Source organism: Tursiops truncatus, chromosome 9 (assembly GCF_011762595.2).
Source record: "Tursiops truncatus isolate mTurTru1 chromosome 9, mTurTru1.mat.Y, whole genome shotgun sequence".
Classification (NCBI taxonomy): Eukaryota; Metazoa; Chordata; class Mammalia; order Artiodactyla; family Delphinidae; genus Tursiops; species Tursiops truncatus.
Window position 1 is genome coordinate 82,273,391 of NC_047042.1, and position 12,870 is coordinate 82,286,260.

Here is a 12,870-nt window from a genome sequence, read left to right on the forward strand (position 1 = left end):
CTGCACCCCACTCGCCCCGGCCGCACCTGGAGCCCCGGCTGGGCGTGTAGCATCACCGTGTGTCCCCGCATCTCCACATACAGCAGAGGCTCCTGCAAGAAGGGCAAGGCGACGGGGCGCCCGTCCACCTGGAGGAGAAGGGAGGCGGGAGGAGGAGCGACGTCGGGACAGCGGAGAGGAAAGCGCAGGACCGACTTTCCCCGGGTCCTTGGCTTTACTCACCGTGACCGCCCCGCCCTGCAGCAGCCGCACGGCCACGTCTCCCAGCAGCACGGCCACCTCGTGGGTCCAGGACACGCCGCTCCGGCCCCGGTCATCGTTGGTCACGTGCACGCTGTGGCGTGGGAGGCCCAGATGCAGTGGTCAGCAGGGACGGGTGTAAGGGGGCAGGGAGAAGGCAGAGGGAGTTGCGCACCTAAAGTCGCCTCCACGGCAGTCCTTGGCCAGCACGTAGCTGCAGCTGCCCTGGAAGTGCAACAGGCGGCCGTCGAAGGTGCGGTAATGAGGGTCTCCGAAGGCCATGCAGGAAGCGGGCCGGGTCAGGCAGCGGGGGCAGCAGCTGCCGGGACGCAGGGCGGTGGCCTCGTCCTGGCCTCCGCCCCAGACACCGTCAGACACGCTGCGCTCCCTGCCGTGCCCCACGCAGAGCCTCCCGGGGCACGGAGGATCGCTGGGGAGGCTCCAGGGCTCCTGGGCTTGCTCCTGGGCTTACTCCTGGCGGGGGGTCAGAGCGCCACCTCGTGGCTACTTCGGGAACTGCACGACCCGGGCAAGTCCACCCTCCTCCTTCCCCGGGGCACCCAGGGGGGCGGTGCCAAGTGGCCACCCATCCCACCGCCTCAGACAGCAGCACTCACGGGCCCGCAGGAGAGCGGCGGGCAGCGCTGGCTCTGGCAGCTCACGGCGCCGGCTACGCAGGAGCAGCTGGTGCAGGCGTCCACGGCCCAGCGCTCCCCGGAGGCCACCTGCCGGCCCTGGTGCACGCACGACTGGGCGGGGGCTGAGGGGACAGTAAGGGGCGAGGGTCCGCTGCCCATCCCTCACACTGGGTCTCGCTCCCGCCTCCCCCCTCCCCGACCCCCCCATCTCCCTAGCCCGCACCTTGGCATCTCTCACAGCACCTGCCAGCGTCCCGCACCTTCGCCCAGCCGTGGGGGCAGGAGAGGGCCTGGCACTCTTCCAGGTGGCACTCCACGCGGCCCCGCTGAGGACAGATGCCATGGCTCTAGGGACTTCCGGCAGGGTCTGGAGTCCCTGGCCTCACACTCTTGGAGCCCTTCTGGATCAGGGACTGGGGCGGGAGCCCCCTCTCTCGAAATGCACCTTCAGCTACCTGCCCTCACACAGGGATGCCCAGAGGGGGCGCCTTTTTCTGATTACCTCGAAGACCCCATATTCTCTGGTCCAGTGACCAGAAGCTCCTCCCTTTATCCATCTCTCAGGTCCTCCACCCTCACCCTCCCACCCCCAGCTCACACGGCAGGTGCAAGTGATACAGTCGTCGCTGGGGTCCCGCCAGCTCTCTCCATCTGCCACTCTCCGGCCCTCAGCTTCCACCACACATTCTGAGAAGGAAGAAATGGGGATGGGAGAGCACTGTCATTCCGCCTGCATGAGCTCACCCTGAAGGCCAGGGCAGGGCGGTGCCCACCCCATCCAATTAGCACCCTGATGGTGTTGATTTCTTCAACCAGCACCATGGCCTACTAGATGGCAGACCCGGCACCAGTGCTCGGGATGTCCAGAGTGTCCCGGAAGCCACAAAAGCCAGAAGCTGGAAATTTCCTCTGGGCCGGCTGCCAGCTCAGCTGTGTGATGCCCTGCTAGTGGGCCTCGGGTCCTTGAGCCAAGCCTCAGGCCAGGCCTTGAGAATCCAGGCTTCATTCCCTGCCTCCCTCTACCTCATGGGTCCCTCCTCCACCCCAACGAACAGCCCTCCCTTTCTACAAAAGAACAAAGCCTGCATTCTGAGTGCACACCCCAGGTTGCCCACTTGGCCCATGGATGCCACCCCTCCTGTCTCCCTCCTGGCTCCGGCTCTGAGGATGCAGAACAAAATTGGGCATGCACCCTGGCACACGGGACAGCAGCTCCCAGGGGGGGTATGGCGCTCCAACAGGGGACAGCTGGGCTCAGGACAGGCCCGGTGAATGCAGAGCCAAGTCAGGTCCTGTGGAAGGGCACAGGAACACGACAGGTAGAGAACAGCAGGGAGGGAGCAGGGCCTAGGCAGGATGCGACATTCAGGACAAGTGGGCAAATGTCGGGGGTGAGTAGGAAGCCCAGAGCTGCTGCAGGAGAGGAGTCGCAGCCACAGCCCACAGAGGAGGAGGAAGAGGGGGCTTGAGGAGTCCCCAAGGCAGGAGGGCTCACCTGGCACTGGCAGGTGTAGCAGGGGTCTGGCGGGGCCAGCTTAGACCCCCGCAGGTGCTCCGTGCAGGGACTCAGCGGCTCTGTGAAGACAAGAACGCAGTATGGGAGATGCTGCCGGGATGGGGGTGGGGACAAAGCCTAACTGACCCCTTATCTCCCTACTGCGACCCCGGGGTTTTTGGGCCCAGGGCATACTTATGGCCCTAACACCTTGATTCTAGGAATGACAGATCCCTTTTCCTTTTGTTCCAGCAAAGAAAAGTTTGGACTTTTGAAAAGGAACTTTGCTAGGCTGCTAGCATGGAGGGCCTGAAAACGGACAAAGTGTGGCTTCCTCAGCCTGAGGTCACTAAGGACCACTGGGCTGCCCGCCCTGCTCGCCCTCCCACTTATCGTCTGAAAGGAAGCACAATGAGCCAGGTACCCCAGGTTCCAATCCTGGCTCCAGCACTCAGTGCCTGTGCCATTTTGGGCAAATTAATCAACTTCTCTGAACCTCAATTTCTTCATCTGTTAACAAAAGGAGTAATAACACCTCCTCACTGGGTAACTGTGAGAATTAAATGGGATGATGTTTATTAAAAGTACAAGTACAGGGCTTCCCTGGTGGCGCAGTGGTTGAGAGTCCGCCTGCCGATGCAGGGGACACGGGTTCGTGCCCCGGTCCGGGAAGATCCCACATGCCGCGGGGCGGCTGGGCCCGTGAGCCATGGCTGCTGAGTTTGCACGTCCGGAGCCTCTGCTCCGCAACGGGAGAGGCCACAACAGTGAGAGGCCCATGTACCACACACAAAAAAAAGTACAGTGCGTGGCATGCAGTAGGTGCTTAGTAAATACTGTGCCTTTCCTCTTTCCCTGCAGCAGCACATCCGAACAAGTGTTGACAAGAACACCTCTCCCCACCTCTGTAGCTGGGCGACTCACTGCCCCTCTCGTCCTAATATCCCTGCCCTCGAGAAGCCAGCAGCCAGCACAGCTGCAACCCTGCAGCGCCACCTGCTGGACAAGATGCACCAGGCTTCAGAGTCAAGGGGTCCTGCTAGCTTCCCGTTTCCCCTTAGGGTATTACAGGTCTCACCCTCCAGGGTACAGGTTTCCAGAACAATCCACTGGACTCAGGAGAGGGCTGGGGCTGGGATTGTGGAGGAGGGCTGGCTGGCCCTTCCAGTGTCACTCTGGGGGTGGCAGCCCTGCCCTCTTTCCCCCCCAGTCCAGGGACTCACGGGCACAGGTGGGGCAGCAATGCTGGGGCCCGGGGGGCAGGAGCTGGCTGGCGGGACAGCCCACCAGGCTGGGACACTGCCGCCGGTGACAGCGAAGGCTGGGAGTTCCCTCAGGCTGCAGCTGAATGAGCGAGCAGGGGGTGGGTCCCAGGCCATGGAAGCTGAGAGCCACCCTCTTTCCTCTGGATGCCAGGCTCCTCCATCTGCCTTGGGCAGATCAGACGACAGTGTGCAGAGAGACTGAGCATCTCCTCACCCCATGCCCCAGTCCCCAGAGAGGACAGTGCCTGCTGCTGCAGTCACTGGGGCCTGAACCTTCATGTGGCCTTTGACCCTTCTGCACTCCCATGCCATCCCCCTCCCCAATCCCATTGCCTAATCTCCTGATCTATGATGTCGGTCGCCTGCTCAAAACCCTTTCATTGGCTCACCCTTACCTTTCAAATAGAAGTTCCCCAGTATGGCCCCCAACCAATTCCCAGGCATCTCCCCGCAACCTTCTACCCACACCACCCCACACTCCAGCCAGGAGGGCCCGCCCACTGCCTGCCCCCCCAGACTTGCTGGCCCTGCCTGCTCTTCACCCCAAGCCCCTGCCTCACTCCCTGGCCACAGGGACACACTCCTGACTCCCCACAATGCCTGCTCCCCGCAGGGTCCAGGCTGCCCCTCAGCCTTGAGCTCCCCTACCTCACAGGTGCACACTTCACAGGGGTCTGCGCCAGGCTGGAAGCTCTCCCCGGGCTCATACTTCCGACCCTCATGCTCACAGGCTTGGCAGGGGTCGGGTGGGGGGTTAAGAGCAGAACAGAATCAGGGAGCTTTCAGGCTGGCAGCAATGCCAGGCCCTCCAGCCTCAGAGAAGGGGGTGTGCATAAGAATGGGGGCCACTTCTCCTGGAACGACGCATCTCTGCCGCCCAGCCCAGGGCAATGGCAGGGAGATGCTGACGGGGCACTGCCTCCCTGCCCACGCCCCCCCACCCCAGGCTCCCAGTACCAGAGCATGGAGGGCAGCAGTCACGGGGCCCCAGGTGAGGCTGGGCACAGGAGGTGACACACTGGACGCGGGCACAGGTGATGACACCCTCATGACACATGCAGGAGGAACAGGGGCTGTCGGGGGGCTCCCAGCTACTGCGTTCAGGGTGCTCCTCCCCATGAACCAGGCAGCCTGTGTCCGAGGTGGGCAGGGATGAGCTCTGAGTCTGGGTTCTGCATGTCTGCCCCTGACCCAGCCCCCTCAGCCTGGGTGCTCAGTAGGGTATGTGGGTGCCAGGAGGGGTTTCTGCAGGGATATAGTGGAAAGGTGTCCTGGGACAGAACTCCTGCCTGTGATGGAGGGGAAAGACACTGGGTCGGGGTCAGAACACCTGGACTCTAATCCCATTCCTCGTCTGCTTGCTTGCTAGACCCAGTGCCAGGCAGTAGGCACTGTCTGTTATAGCCCAGTGCCAGCAACAGCACCTGGCCTGCAGCAAGTGTGTAATAAATGCCCGTGGGATGAATGAGAGGCTCCATCAGTGACCGTGCGCCCAAGGTAACTCAATCTCTACAAGTCTCAGTCTCCCCATCTGTTAAATGGGGATTTCATCTCAGGGCAAGGAGACGCTGACAGTTCCTATACCATGCTGGGCAGTGTACGGGGCGAGGGCCCACACAGGCTAAAAAAGGCCCCTACTCTAGAACCAGATGGCCTAGATGCAAATCTTGACTCTGCCATCTACTGGCTAAGTGACCACAGGTAAGTTATGTTACCTCAGTTATCTCATCCATAAAATGGGAAAAGTTAATAATAATACCTACTTGTTGAGATCGTTGTGTGCCTCAAATGAGGTATGTGTAAAGCGCTTAGCACATGGTATATGCTCAATAAATGTTAATTATCATTATTATCATTATGAATGGGGCGTGGTTAGGAATGGGCAGCTTCGAGGAGATTCTAATAAGCACCTAGAAGGGGAGACAGTCTGGATAGGCCAGGGGCAGGGATAGGGAGGAAGAGCTGAAAGTGAATGCGGTGAGAGCTCAAGGGCTGAGGTATGGGAGGGACAGATGGGTGGACAGGGAGGTGGGAAGTCTGGAGGAGAGCTGAGGGGAGGGAGGTGGGGCCAATGGAGGGACGGAAACAAGGGAGCAGCCCCACTGGCCAGGCATACCTCTGCAGCGAGGGCAGCAGCTCCCCGGCTCTGTGACCTGGAGTGGGCAGGGCAGAGGTGGGCACTGCAGCCGCTCACAGCTGACCTGGCCAGCCTGCAGGAGATGCCTGGTCAGTGACTTGCTCTCCAGGCCAGCTGACCCCGCCCCTGCCCCCTCTGCCACCTCTCTACCACACCTGACAGCGACAGCGCTCACAGCTGCCTGCGGGCCCCTCAAACTCCTCCCCGTCCTGGTGCTCGCGGCCCTGAGAGAGGCAGCCTGCGGGTGACATGTGTCCTGGGCGGGGGCTGTGCTACCAGTCCAACATCAGGTCTGGCAGAGCGGGAGGGGGAGGCGCGGGGGGTGCGGGGCATGTGTGCTCACTGTGGCAAACAGGGCAGAAGCAAGGCCCTGGGGAGGGATGGGGGCACAGAGCTGGAGCACACGGCTTCTTCTGGCAGCGCATGGAGCCTTCCTGGGGGAGAGAGGCCACGCTGCCACTTCCCATGTCATCACACCCTCAACCAGGCCACACGCGGCCTCATGGGGGTGTGCCCCTACTGACCTGCCCGGCCCAGACCCCCTCCCTCAGCCCAGGAGGCCTGAGCCCAATCTGTCCTGATGGATGTCACAGGCAGTGTGTACCCTGGGAGGAGGAGACGACCTCTTTCTGGCCAGAGAGGAGGATCAAGGGATGAAGGGCTCCAAGCCCCCAAAGGGCCGCCTCACCTGGCAGGTGCAGATGGAGCAGGTGGGGTCGAGCGGGTCAGGAAGGGTCTCTCCGGGGGCAGCGGTGACCCCATGATAGAGGCATCCTGGCAGAGGGGGGAATACAAGGCAGAGCCGCAATCAGTGGGTCCCTCTGCTGACACAGGCACACACACAGACACACACACACACACACACACAGACACACACACACACACACACACACACACACACACACACACACACACACAGCTGGGCCTGGGGTCCTCTACCAAAGCTTAGCTAAGAGTCAGAAAGAGAGATGAGTGGCTGGGAAGGTGAGGGGCGGGAGGAAAGACTTCAGCCAGACCATGGTGGTGAGACTTGCATGCGTGAAGCGCGGCGGGGGGGACTGAGGGTAGGATCACAGAGCACAGGCCCTTGTGGGAGGAAGATGAGAGGGACGGGCACACTGGAAATGAAGGTGAGAGGTGGGCTGGGCTCGGGAGGGTGGCTTCTTTAGAAGGAAGTTGCCCAAATGTGGTTGGGTGACTCAAGGGCAGTGGAAGCCACTGAATGGCTTGGAGTCTGGTGACGTGATATTTTGGGAAGGCAGGGAGACAGCTGAAGAGCGGGAAGGTCTGGCGGCACAGGGGTGGTTGTGTGGTGCCCCTCACAGTTGGCGCAAGGTGACAGCAGGGACGGAGAGGAGGGCGCGAGTATGGGGTGAGGAACCCCAGGAAAACCCAGTCTGTGGGCTTGCTGCGTGGCTGTCTCAGGGGAGGGGTGACAGTGACCAGACCAGGGGACTCGCAGCCGAAGGGAGGCCGGGAGTTGAGAGGGGCAATGGGAGGGCAGGTCTACCCTGGCAGGTCGGGCAGCAGTGCCCAGACGGGGTGAGCGGGTGGCTGCAGCCCAGAGGCTCACAGGGCCGGCGGCTACAGTTCACGAAGCCTCCGAGACAGGTACACAGATTGCAGGGCTCTCGGGGATCCGGAAACTCCTGGCTGCTCAGGTAGGACTCCCATAGGTACTCGCAGCCTTGGAGAGAGGACAGGGAGGGTGGGGGGAGGGGCAGAAATCAGGGAGAGGAGACCAGTCATCCAGCTCTGAGCCTGGCCTGAGGCCAAGGCCTCAAAGACCTGGTGGGGAGGGAAGGGCTCAGTCTTGGCCGGTGGGTAAAGGGGTCTGGGGGGTGGCAGTTGGATTGGCCAAAGGGCAAACTTTCTCCCCTTCAGCTTGCAAAGAAGCTCCCTGTCCAGGGCCTTCCCTGTGGTCCAGTGGTTAAGAATCGATCTTGCAATGCAGGGGACGCCAGTTGGATCCCTGGTCGGGGAACTAAGATCCCACATGCCGCGGGGCAACTAAGCCCTCGCGCCTGCAACTACTGAGCCGGTGCGCCACAATGTGCCGCAACGAAAGATCCCATGTGCTGCAACTAAGACCCAACACAGCCAATAAATAAATAAATATTACAAAAAAGAAAAAAACTCCCTGTCCAATCCACAGGGAAAACCCACGCAGAATTCGGTCCAGGGCTTTTGTCTTACGGTAATAAATATTTTTGACCCACTCTAGGGCAGTAAAGATGACTTTGACCCCGCCCTCCTGTCCCCCCACCCGTACAGTTCCCGTCCCCTCACCATCACAGGTAGGGCAGCAGTCACCCCTGGCAGGGAAGGGGCACTGTGCTGGGGCACAGGCCCTGGGCTCACAGCTGACGCTGCCCTCCCAGCAGAGGCAGATGTGGCACCGGGCAGTGGGCGAAGGGAAGCGCTCGCCGCTGGCGAACTCCTTCCCCTGGTACAGGCAGCCTGCGGGGCAGGCGAGGGGCTGGGGGGCCATGGAGGCGGCGCACCAGGCGCACTACCTCCCGGGCCCTGCGGGCTGGGTGGGCACCGTTCCCGCACTTTCTTAGTGAGAACCCCGCCCCCGGAGGAGCGGGCCAGGAGGAAGGGGGAGAAGGGGTGGCGCCCTGCCTGGAGGTAAAGAGGGACGCAGAGTAAGAGGGGGACCGAGCAGGTGAGGTTCCGGGGTGGAGCTGGAAGGAGTGCGGGCAGGTGCAGCCGGGGCGTTACCGTCACAGGAGGGGCAGCAGGGGCCCTGGCGCGGGTGGGCGCAGGGCGCCGGTGGGCAGGGCAGCCGCTGGCAGGACACGGAGCCGTCGAGGCAGAGGCAGCGGCGGCAGGGGTCGTCGGGCTGGGAGAAGTGCTCCTGGTGGCGGACGGGGACCCCGCCCCCGGGCCGAGGGCAACCAGAGGGAGTGGCTGCAGCCAGAGAGCAAGCGTCAGCGAGGCGGGGGTGGGGGGGTGGGGAGGGAGGCTGCTGAGGGGGTCCCTCTGGAGAAGCGGCGAGGGGTGCGGCTCCTACCCGGGCACTGCGGGCAGCACTCTCCTGGCAACAGGAGTGGCTCTGGACAGGGCAAGGGCGGGCAGCGGCGGGCCGGGCACTGCACGTGGCCGCTCTGCGGATGGACGAGGCCAGGCCAAGTCAGTGGTAGAAGGTGGAGGTGACCCCTCCCCTTCTCACCCTCACCTTGGCGGACTTCTCCTGGTCTCCTCAAGTGCCCCTCCCACCCACCCACTCTTCCTTCCCATCCGGGTGGCAGACTCACCAGACAGCGACACAGGCGGCAGGGGTCGGAGGGGTGGGGGAAGTCTGCTCCGTTGGGGTACTCTTTCCCAGCAAAGGCACAGCCTGGGGGAAGGGGGAGCTATGGGCCGGGGAGAGGCCCCCCTTCCCCCAGGGCATGCTGCCCTCCCAGCCCTAAAGGCCTATAGATGGGGCCAAGCCATCCCGAGGCACCACCCCCCATCCCGCCCACCTCACCATTGCAGTTGTTCTGGCAACAGGGCCCAGGCAACGGGTGGGCACAGGAGGCCCTGGGGCAGGCCCGAGGTTGGCAGTGGGCATGGCCTTCCCGGCACTGGCATTCCTGACAGGGGTCTCGGGGGTGGGAGAAGCTCTCGCCATCCAGAAACACTTGCTTCTCCAGGATGCAGTCTGGGCGGTGGGGCGGGTGGGCAGGAGTGGAGACAAAGACTGACAGTGCAAGGAGCAGGCTGACAGTCCCTCTACCCGTGAGTCCAGAGCCACTGCAGAGGTGCCACTTGGAAGCTGTCCCCATGGAGGGAGAGGAGGAGGAGGAGGGGCTGTGTATGCGGACAAGCATATCTCCCCAAGCACACACTTGTGCGCGCGCGCGCGTGTGTGTGTGTGTGTGTGTGTTTAGTTCCTGTACCTGCAGGCAGCTGTGTGTGCCTCTGAGGGTGAAGAGCCGAAGGGCTCATGCATGTGCATGCCTGTGTTTGTGATACGCGCCCTGCACACTCTCCGTGTGGGCGGGGATCAGGGCACACAGCATCCCAGCTCCCAGTCTCTTGCGTAGGAAACCTGAACGTTTGTTGCATGAACCAGGCTTATACAGGTAGATATACGAATAGATGTGCGTGGTGGGGGTATTGGAAGAGGAAGTGTAGGAAAGGAGGGAAGGGTGGTGTTGTAACATGAAGGGACAAACGAATGTCTACTCTTCTCTCCCACCCATACCCTGTGAGTTCCAGAGAGTCCCAAGCTGTGTCAGACTGAAAAATTCAGAAGGCCATTGCTTTCTAAGGTATCCTTTGGGCCCACGGGGCCACGGAGTGGCAGGGTCAAGGGTTCACCAAGCCAGACAGGTACAGTAAGCACGTACCTGGGCACCTGGGGCAGCACTGGCCGGGTCCACTCTGGGGCCTGGCACAGGTTGTGGGAGGGCAGTTGACCAAGGAGCATGTCACGGTCCCATCCTGGGAGCAGGTGAGAAGGCAATGGGGGTGGGCCCCGGGAGGGGCTCAGCAGGGCAACAGCAAGCCTGGGGAGGTACCTCGCAGTGGCAGGTGTGGCAAGGGCTGTCTGCATCTGTGAAGTTCTGCCCGTTGGCGTACACTTGGCCGTGGTAGGTGCAGCTCTCACAGCTGGGGCAGCAGGCACCTGGGTAGAGCAGGGTGATCACAGCCCAGCCGATCAGGGTGGGCCAGGCAAGGCAGGGGAAGAAAGCTAGATTGGGGCGGGGCACTCACCAGGGGGCTTGGTGGGGTGCTGGCAGGGGGCTGGGGAGCAGAGCAAAGCCCTGCACACGGCCACCCCAGCTTGACAGGAACAGGTTGTGCAGGGCTGACCATCAGGCTCCCACTGGACCCCCTCAGCAAACTCCTCTCCACCAAGCACGCAGGCTACAGCAAGGGGCAGGGGAGGGGGGCTGTCACCATGGCAATCTGGACACATCCACCCATCCCTGCCCTTCCCAGACCATAGGACCCTTCCCAAGACCCTGGCTTAGCCCTCCCCACAGCAGCTTCTGAATACACTCTGGAATGCCTGGTGGACTTAGGAATGCCTTCCCCTTACGGTGAAGGAACACTCCTCCATCTCTAGCTGCTGGGAGAAGCACCCTTTCGTGGTTGCCCCCCAACACACACACCTGGGCAGAGCTGGGGGCCAGAGTCAGACAGGGTGCAGGGGGCGCCCGGGCACTCCTGCTCCTCACAGGAGACCTCGCCGGCCTAGGAGGGAGGCTGGGTGAGTGGCCCTCAAGGGACAAGATAGATCCGGGGCGTGAGACAGTGGCACTGCCTACCTGGCAGGAGCAGCGGACACAGCGGCCACTCTCTTGGAGTCTGAAGGTCTCCTGGCTCTGATACTGGTGTCCCTGGTACTCACAGCCTGGCTAGGATGACAGAGGGACTGGGGCACAGGGCTGGGGGCTGATGGGGAAGCCTCCGAGCACCTGAGGCATCTATCCCCCACCCTGACAAGGACAGCCACCCCTGTCCTCCAGGAGGCCCTGCCAGCCTCCCCCAGCCCACACGTGCCCAGGGTGCCATGAGGCGAGGTGAGAACTCATCCCTCACCCGTGGTGACAGAGCTTACTTTAGAAAGGACTTCCCCTGTACTTTAGCTCAAGGGGGCTTCCTGTTAGTCCGCCGGAAGCAACCACCCCACGCCGAGACCCAGAGCCTCTCTTGGGGCAGTGCCCACCCCTCCCTGGTGACTCAAGCCCCCCACTCACTGTCACAGACTGGGCAGCACTTCCCAGGGATCCTGCCTGGGTGTCTGCAGGGCGTGGGTGGGCAGGGCAGAGGCTCACAGTGGACACTCCCATTCTGCCAAAAGGACCTGGTCAGCAGGTGAGAGGCAGGCCCAGAAGCCAGCCCCTCCCTGCCGGGCAGACACACTCACGGCACAACGGCAGTGGGAGCAGGGGTCCCCAGAGCCCACGGGCTCCCCGCTGCGGTACTCTCGCCCATTTAGGAAACAGCCTGTTGGGAAGAGGGTGGCTTAGACCCTCCTCAGGGCCCCACGCCATTCAGCGTCCTGGCTTTCATGGGAGGCTCGAGCTGGGCCGTCCATCAGCTTTCCGAGCTCCTCCAGGATCCACCTGCTGACTCACCATCGCACACAGGGCAGCAGGTGCCCGGGAGGGGCCGGGCAGGGTATGGGCACAGGCTGGCACATTCTCGCTGGTGGCACCGGATGTGGCCCTCCTGGTAGGGGGCAGAGTAGGCAGAGGAATGGGCCGTCAGAGCTCATCCAAGTGGCAGAAACAGCATTCGAATCCCAGCTATCCACTTATTAGATATTGCTATGAGTAAATTGTGTCCCCCTTCAAACTCTTATGTTGCAGTCCTAACCCCCTCAGAATGTGACTTATTTGGAAATAGAGTCGTAGCAGATGTAATCACTTAAGTTGGGATGAGGTCAGACTGGAGTGGGGTGGCCCCTGATCCATTGACTGGTGTCCTTATATACAGGGGAAATTTGGACACAGACACACACTCACACAGGGAGAGAAGCATGTGAAGATGAGGACTGAAGCCACGGGATGCCAAGGAGCTCCAGCCAACTGCCAGAGGTGGAGAGGGGCCTGGAACAGATTCTCCCTGACAGCCCTCAGAGGGAACCGACCCTGCAGACACCTCGGTCTTGGACTTCTGCCTCCAGAACCATGAGATAATCGATTTCTGTTGTTTTAAGCTGCTCCGTTTGTGGTACTTTGTTACAGCAGCCCAAGAAACTAATATAGATGTATAACCTAGCATGCCACTTAAGTTCTCTGTGCCTCAGTTTACTCATCTAAAGAAACAAAAAAAAGACAATAATAGACCTGCCTTCATAGCCTTGTTATGGGGATAAGATAAGTGTGCGGTAGGGCATCCACCTCTGGAAGCTGACAGTTAACAGACAGTAGCTGCTGCTACTCCCCATGGTCTTTCCCAGACAGATCCCATCCCTGGAGTTCACACCTGTACCTGGGCTCACTACCTTAGCCCCATAAGTGTCTGGGCTGCCAGTGACTCTCCTCACAGGTGGGGGTGGGGCGGTGGGGTGTCAGTGCGAACAGGGAGGGGAAGCACATGGTTGCCAAGGGGCTGGGTGCCCCACAGCCTTCACAGTGGAGTCCTTAGTCC

At 61.6% G+C, this 12,870-nt stretch overlaps 1 protein-coding gene across 21 annotated transcripts in view; it reads right to left on the reverse strand.

Annotated features, from left to right (window-relative positions):
• KCP (kielin cysteine rich BMP regulator) overlaps window positions 1-12,870 on the reverse strand; it is a 45,231-nt gene that overhangs the window by 2,232 nt on the left and 30,129 nt on the right. For 10 of the 21 annotated variants that reach the window (XM_033863228.2, XM_033863236.2, XM_033863233.2 and 7 more), the window contains 29 exons: window positions 11,853-11,946; window positions 11,642-11,721; window positions 11,472-11,565; window positions 11,040-11,125; window positions 10,884-10,965; window positions 10,483-10,635; window positions 10,287-10,393; window positions 10,116-10,209; window positions 9,251-9,538; window positions 9,036-9,118; window positions 8,792-8,885; window positions 8,500-8,688; window positions 8,065-8,235; window positions 7,286-7,462; window positions 6,464-6,549; window positions 6,119-6,209; window positions 5,931-6,031; window positions 5,755-5,848; window positions 4,596-4,769; window positions 4,287-4,369; window positions 3,597-3,717; window positions 2,374-2,453; window positions 2,071-2,170; window positions 1,477-1,565; window positions 1,102-1,204; window positions 858-1,000; window positions 416-588; window positions 223-334; window positions 27-128 (listed from right to left, as the gene is read on the reverse strand). In XM_033863228.2, coding sequence (XP_033719119.1) covers window positions 27-128; window positions 223-334; window positions 416-588; window positions 858-1,000; window positions 1,102-1,204; window positions 1,477-1,565; window positions 2,071-2,170; window positions 2,374-2,453; window positions 3,597-3,717; window positions 4,287-4,369; window positions 4,596-4,769; window positions 5,755-5,848; window positions 5,931-6,031; window positions 6,119-6,209; window positions 6,464-6,549; window positions 7,286-7,462; window positions 8,065-8,235; window positions 8,500-8,688; window positions 8,792-8,885; window positions 9,036-9,118; window positions 9,251-9,538; window positions 10,116-10,209; window positions 10,287-10,393; window positions 10,483-10,635; window positions 10,884-10,965; window positions 11,040-11,125; window positions 11,472-11,565; window positions 11,642-11,721; window positions 11,853-11,946 — 3,444 coding nt within the window. Of the gene's footprint in view, window positions 1-26; window positions 129-222; window positions 335-415; window positions 1,001-1,101; window positions 1,205-1,476; window positions 1,566-2,070; window positions 2,171-2,373; window positions 2,454-3,596; window positions 3,718-4,286; window positions 4,370-4,595; window positions 4,770-5,754; window positions 5,849-5,930; window positions 6,032-6,118; window positions 6,210-6,463; window positions 6,550-7,285; window positions 7,463-8,064; window positions 8,236-8,499; window positions 8,689-8,791; window positions 8,886-9,035; window positions 9,119-9,250; window positions 9,539-10,115; window positions 10,394-10,482; window positions 10,636-10,883; window positions 10,966-11,039; window positions 11,130-11,471; window positions 11,566-11,641; window positions 11,722-11,852; window positions 11,947-12,870 lie in introns of those variants that run through there. The other 11 variants (XM_073809920.1, XM_073809921.1, XM_033863231.2 and 8 more) reach the window with 10 other exon arrangements.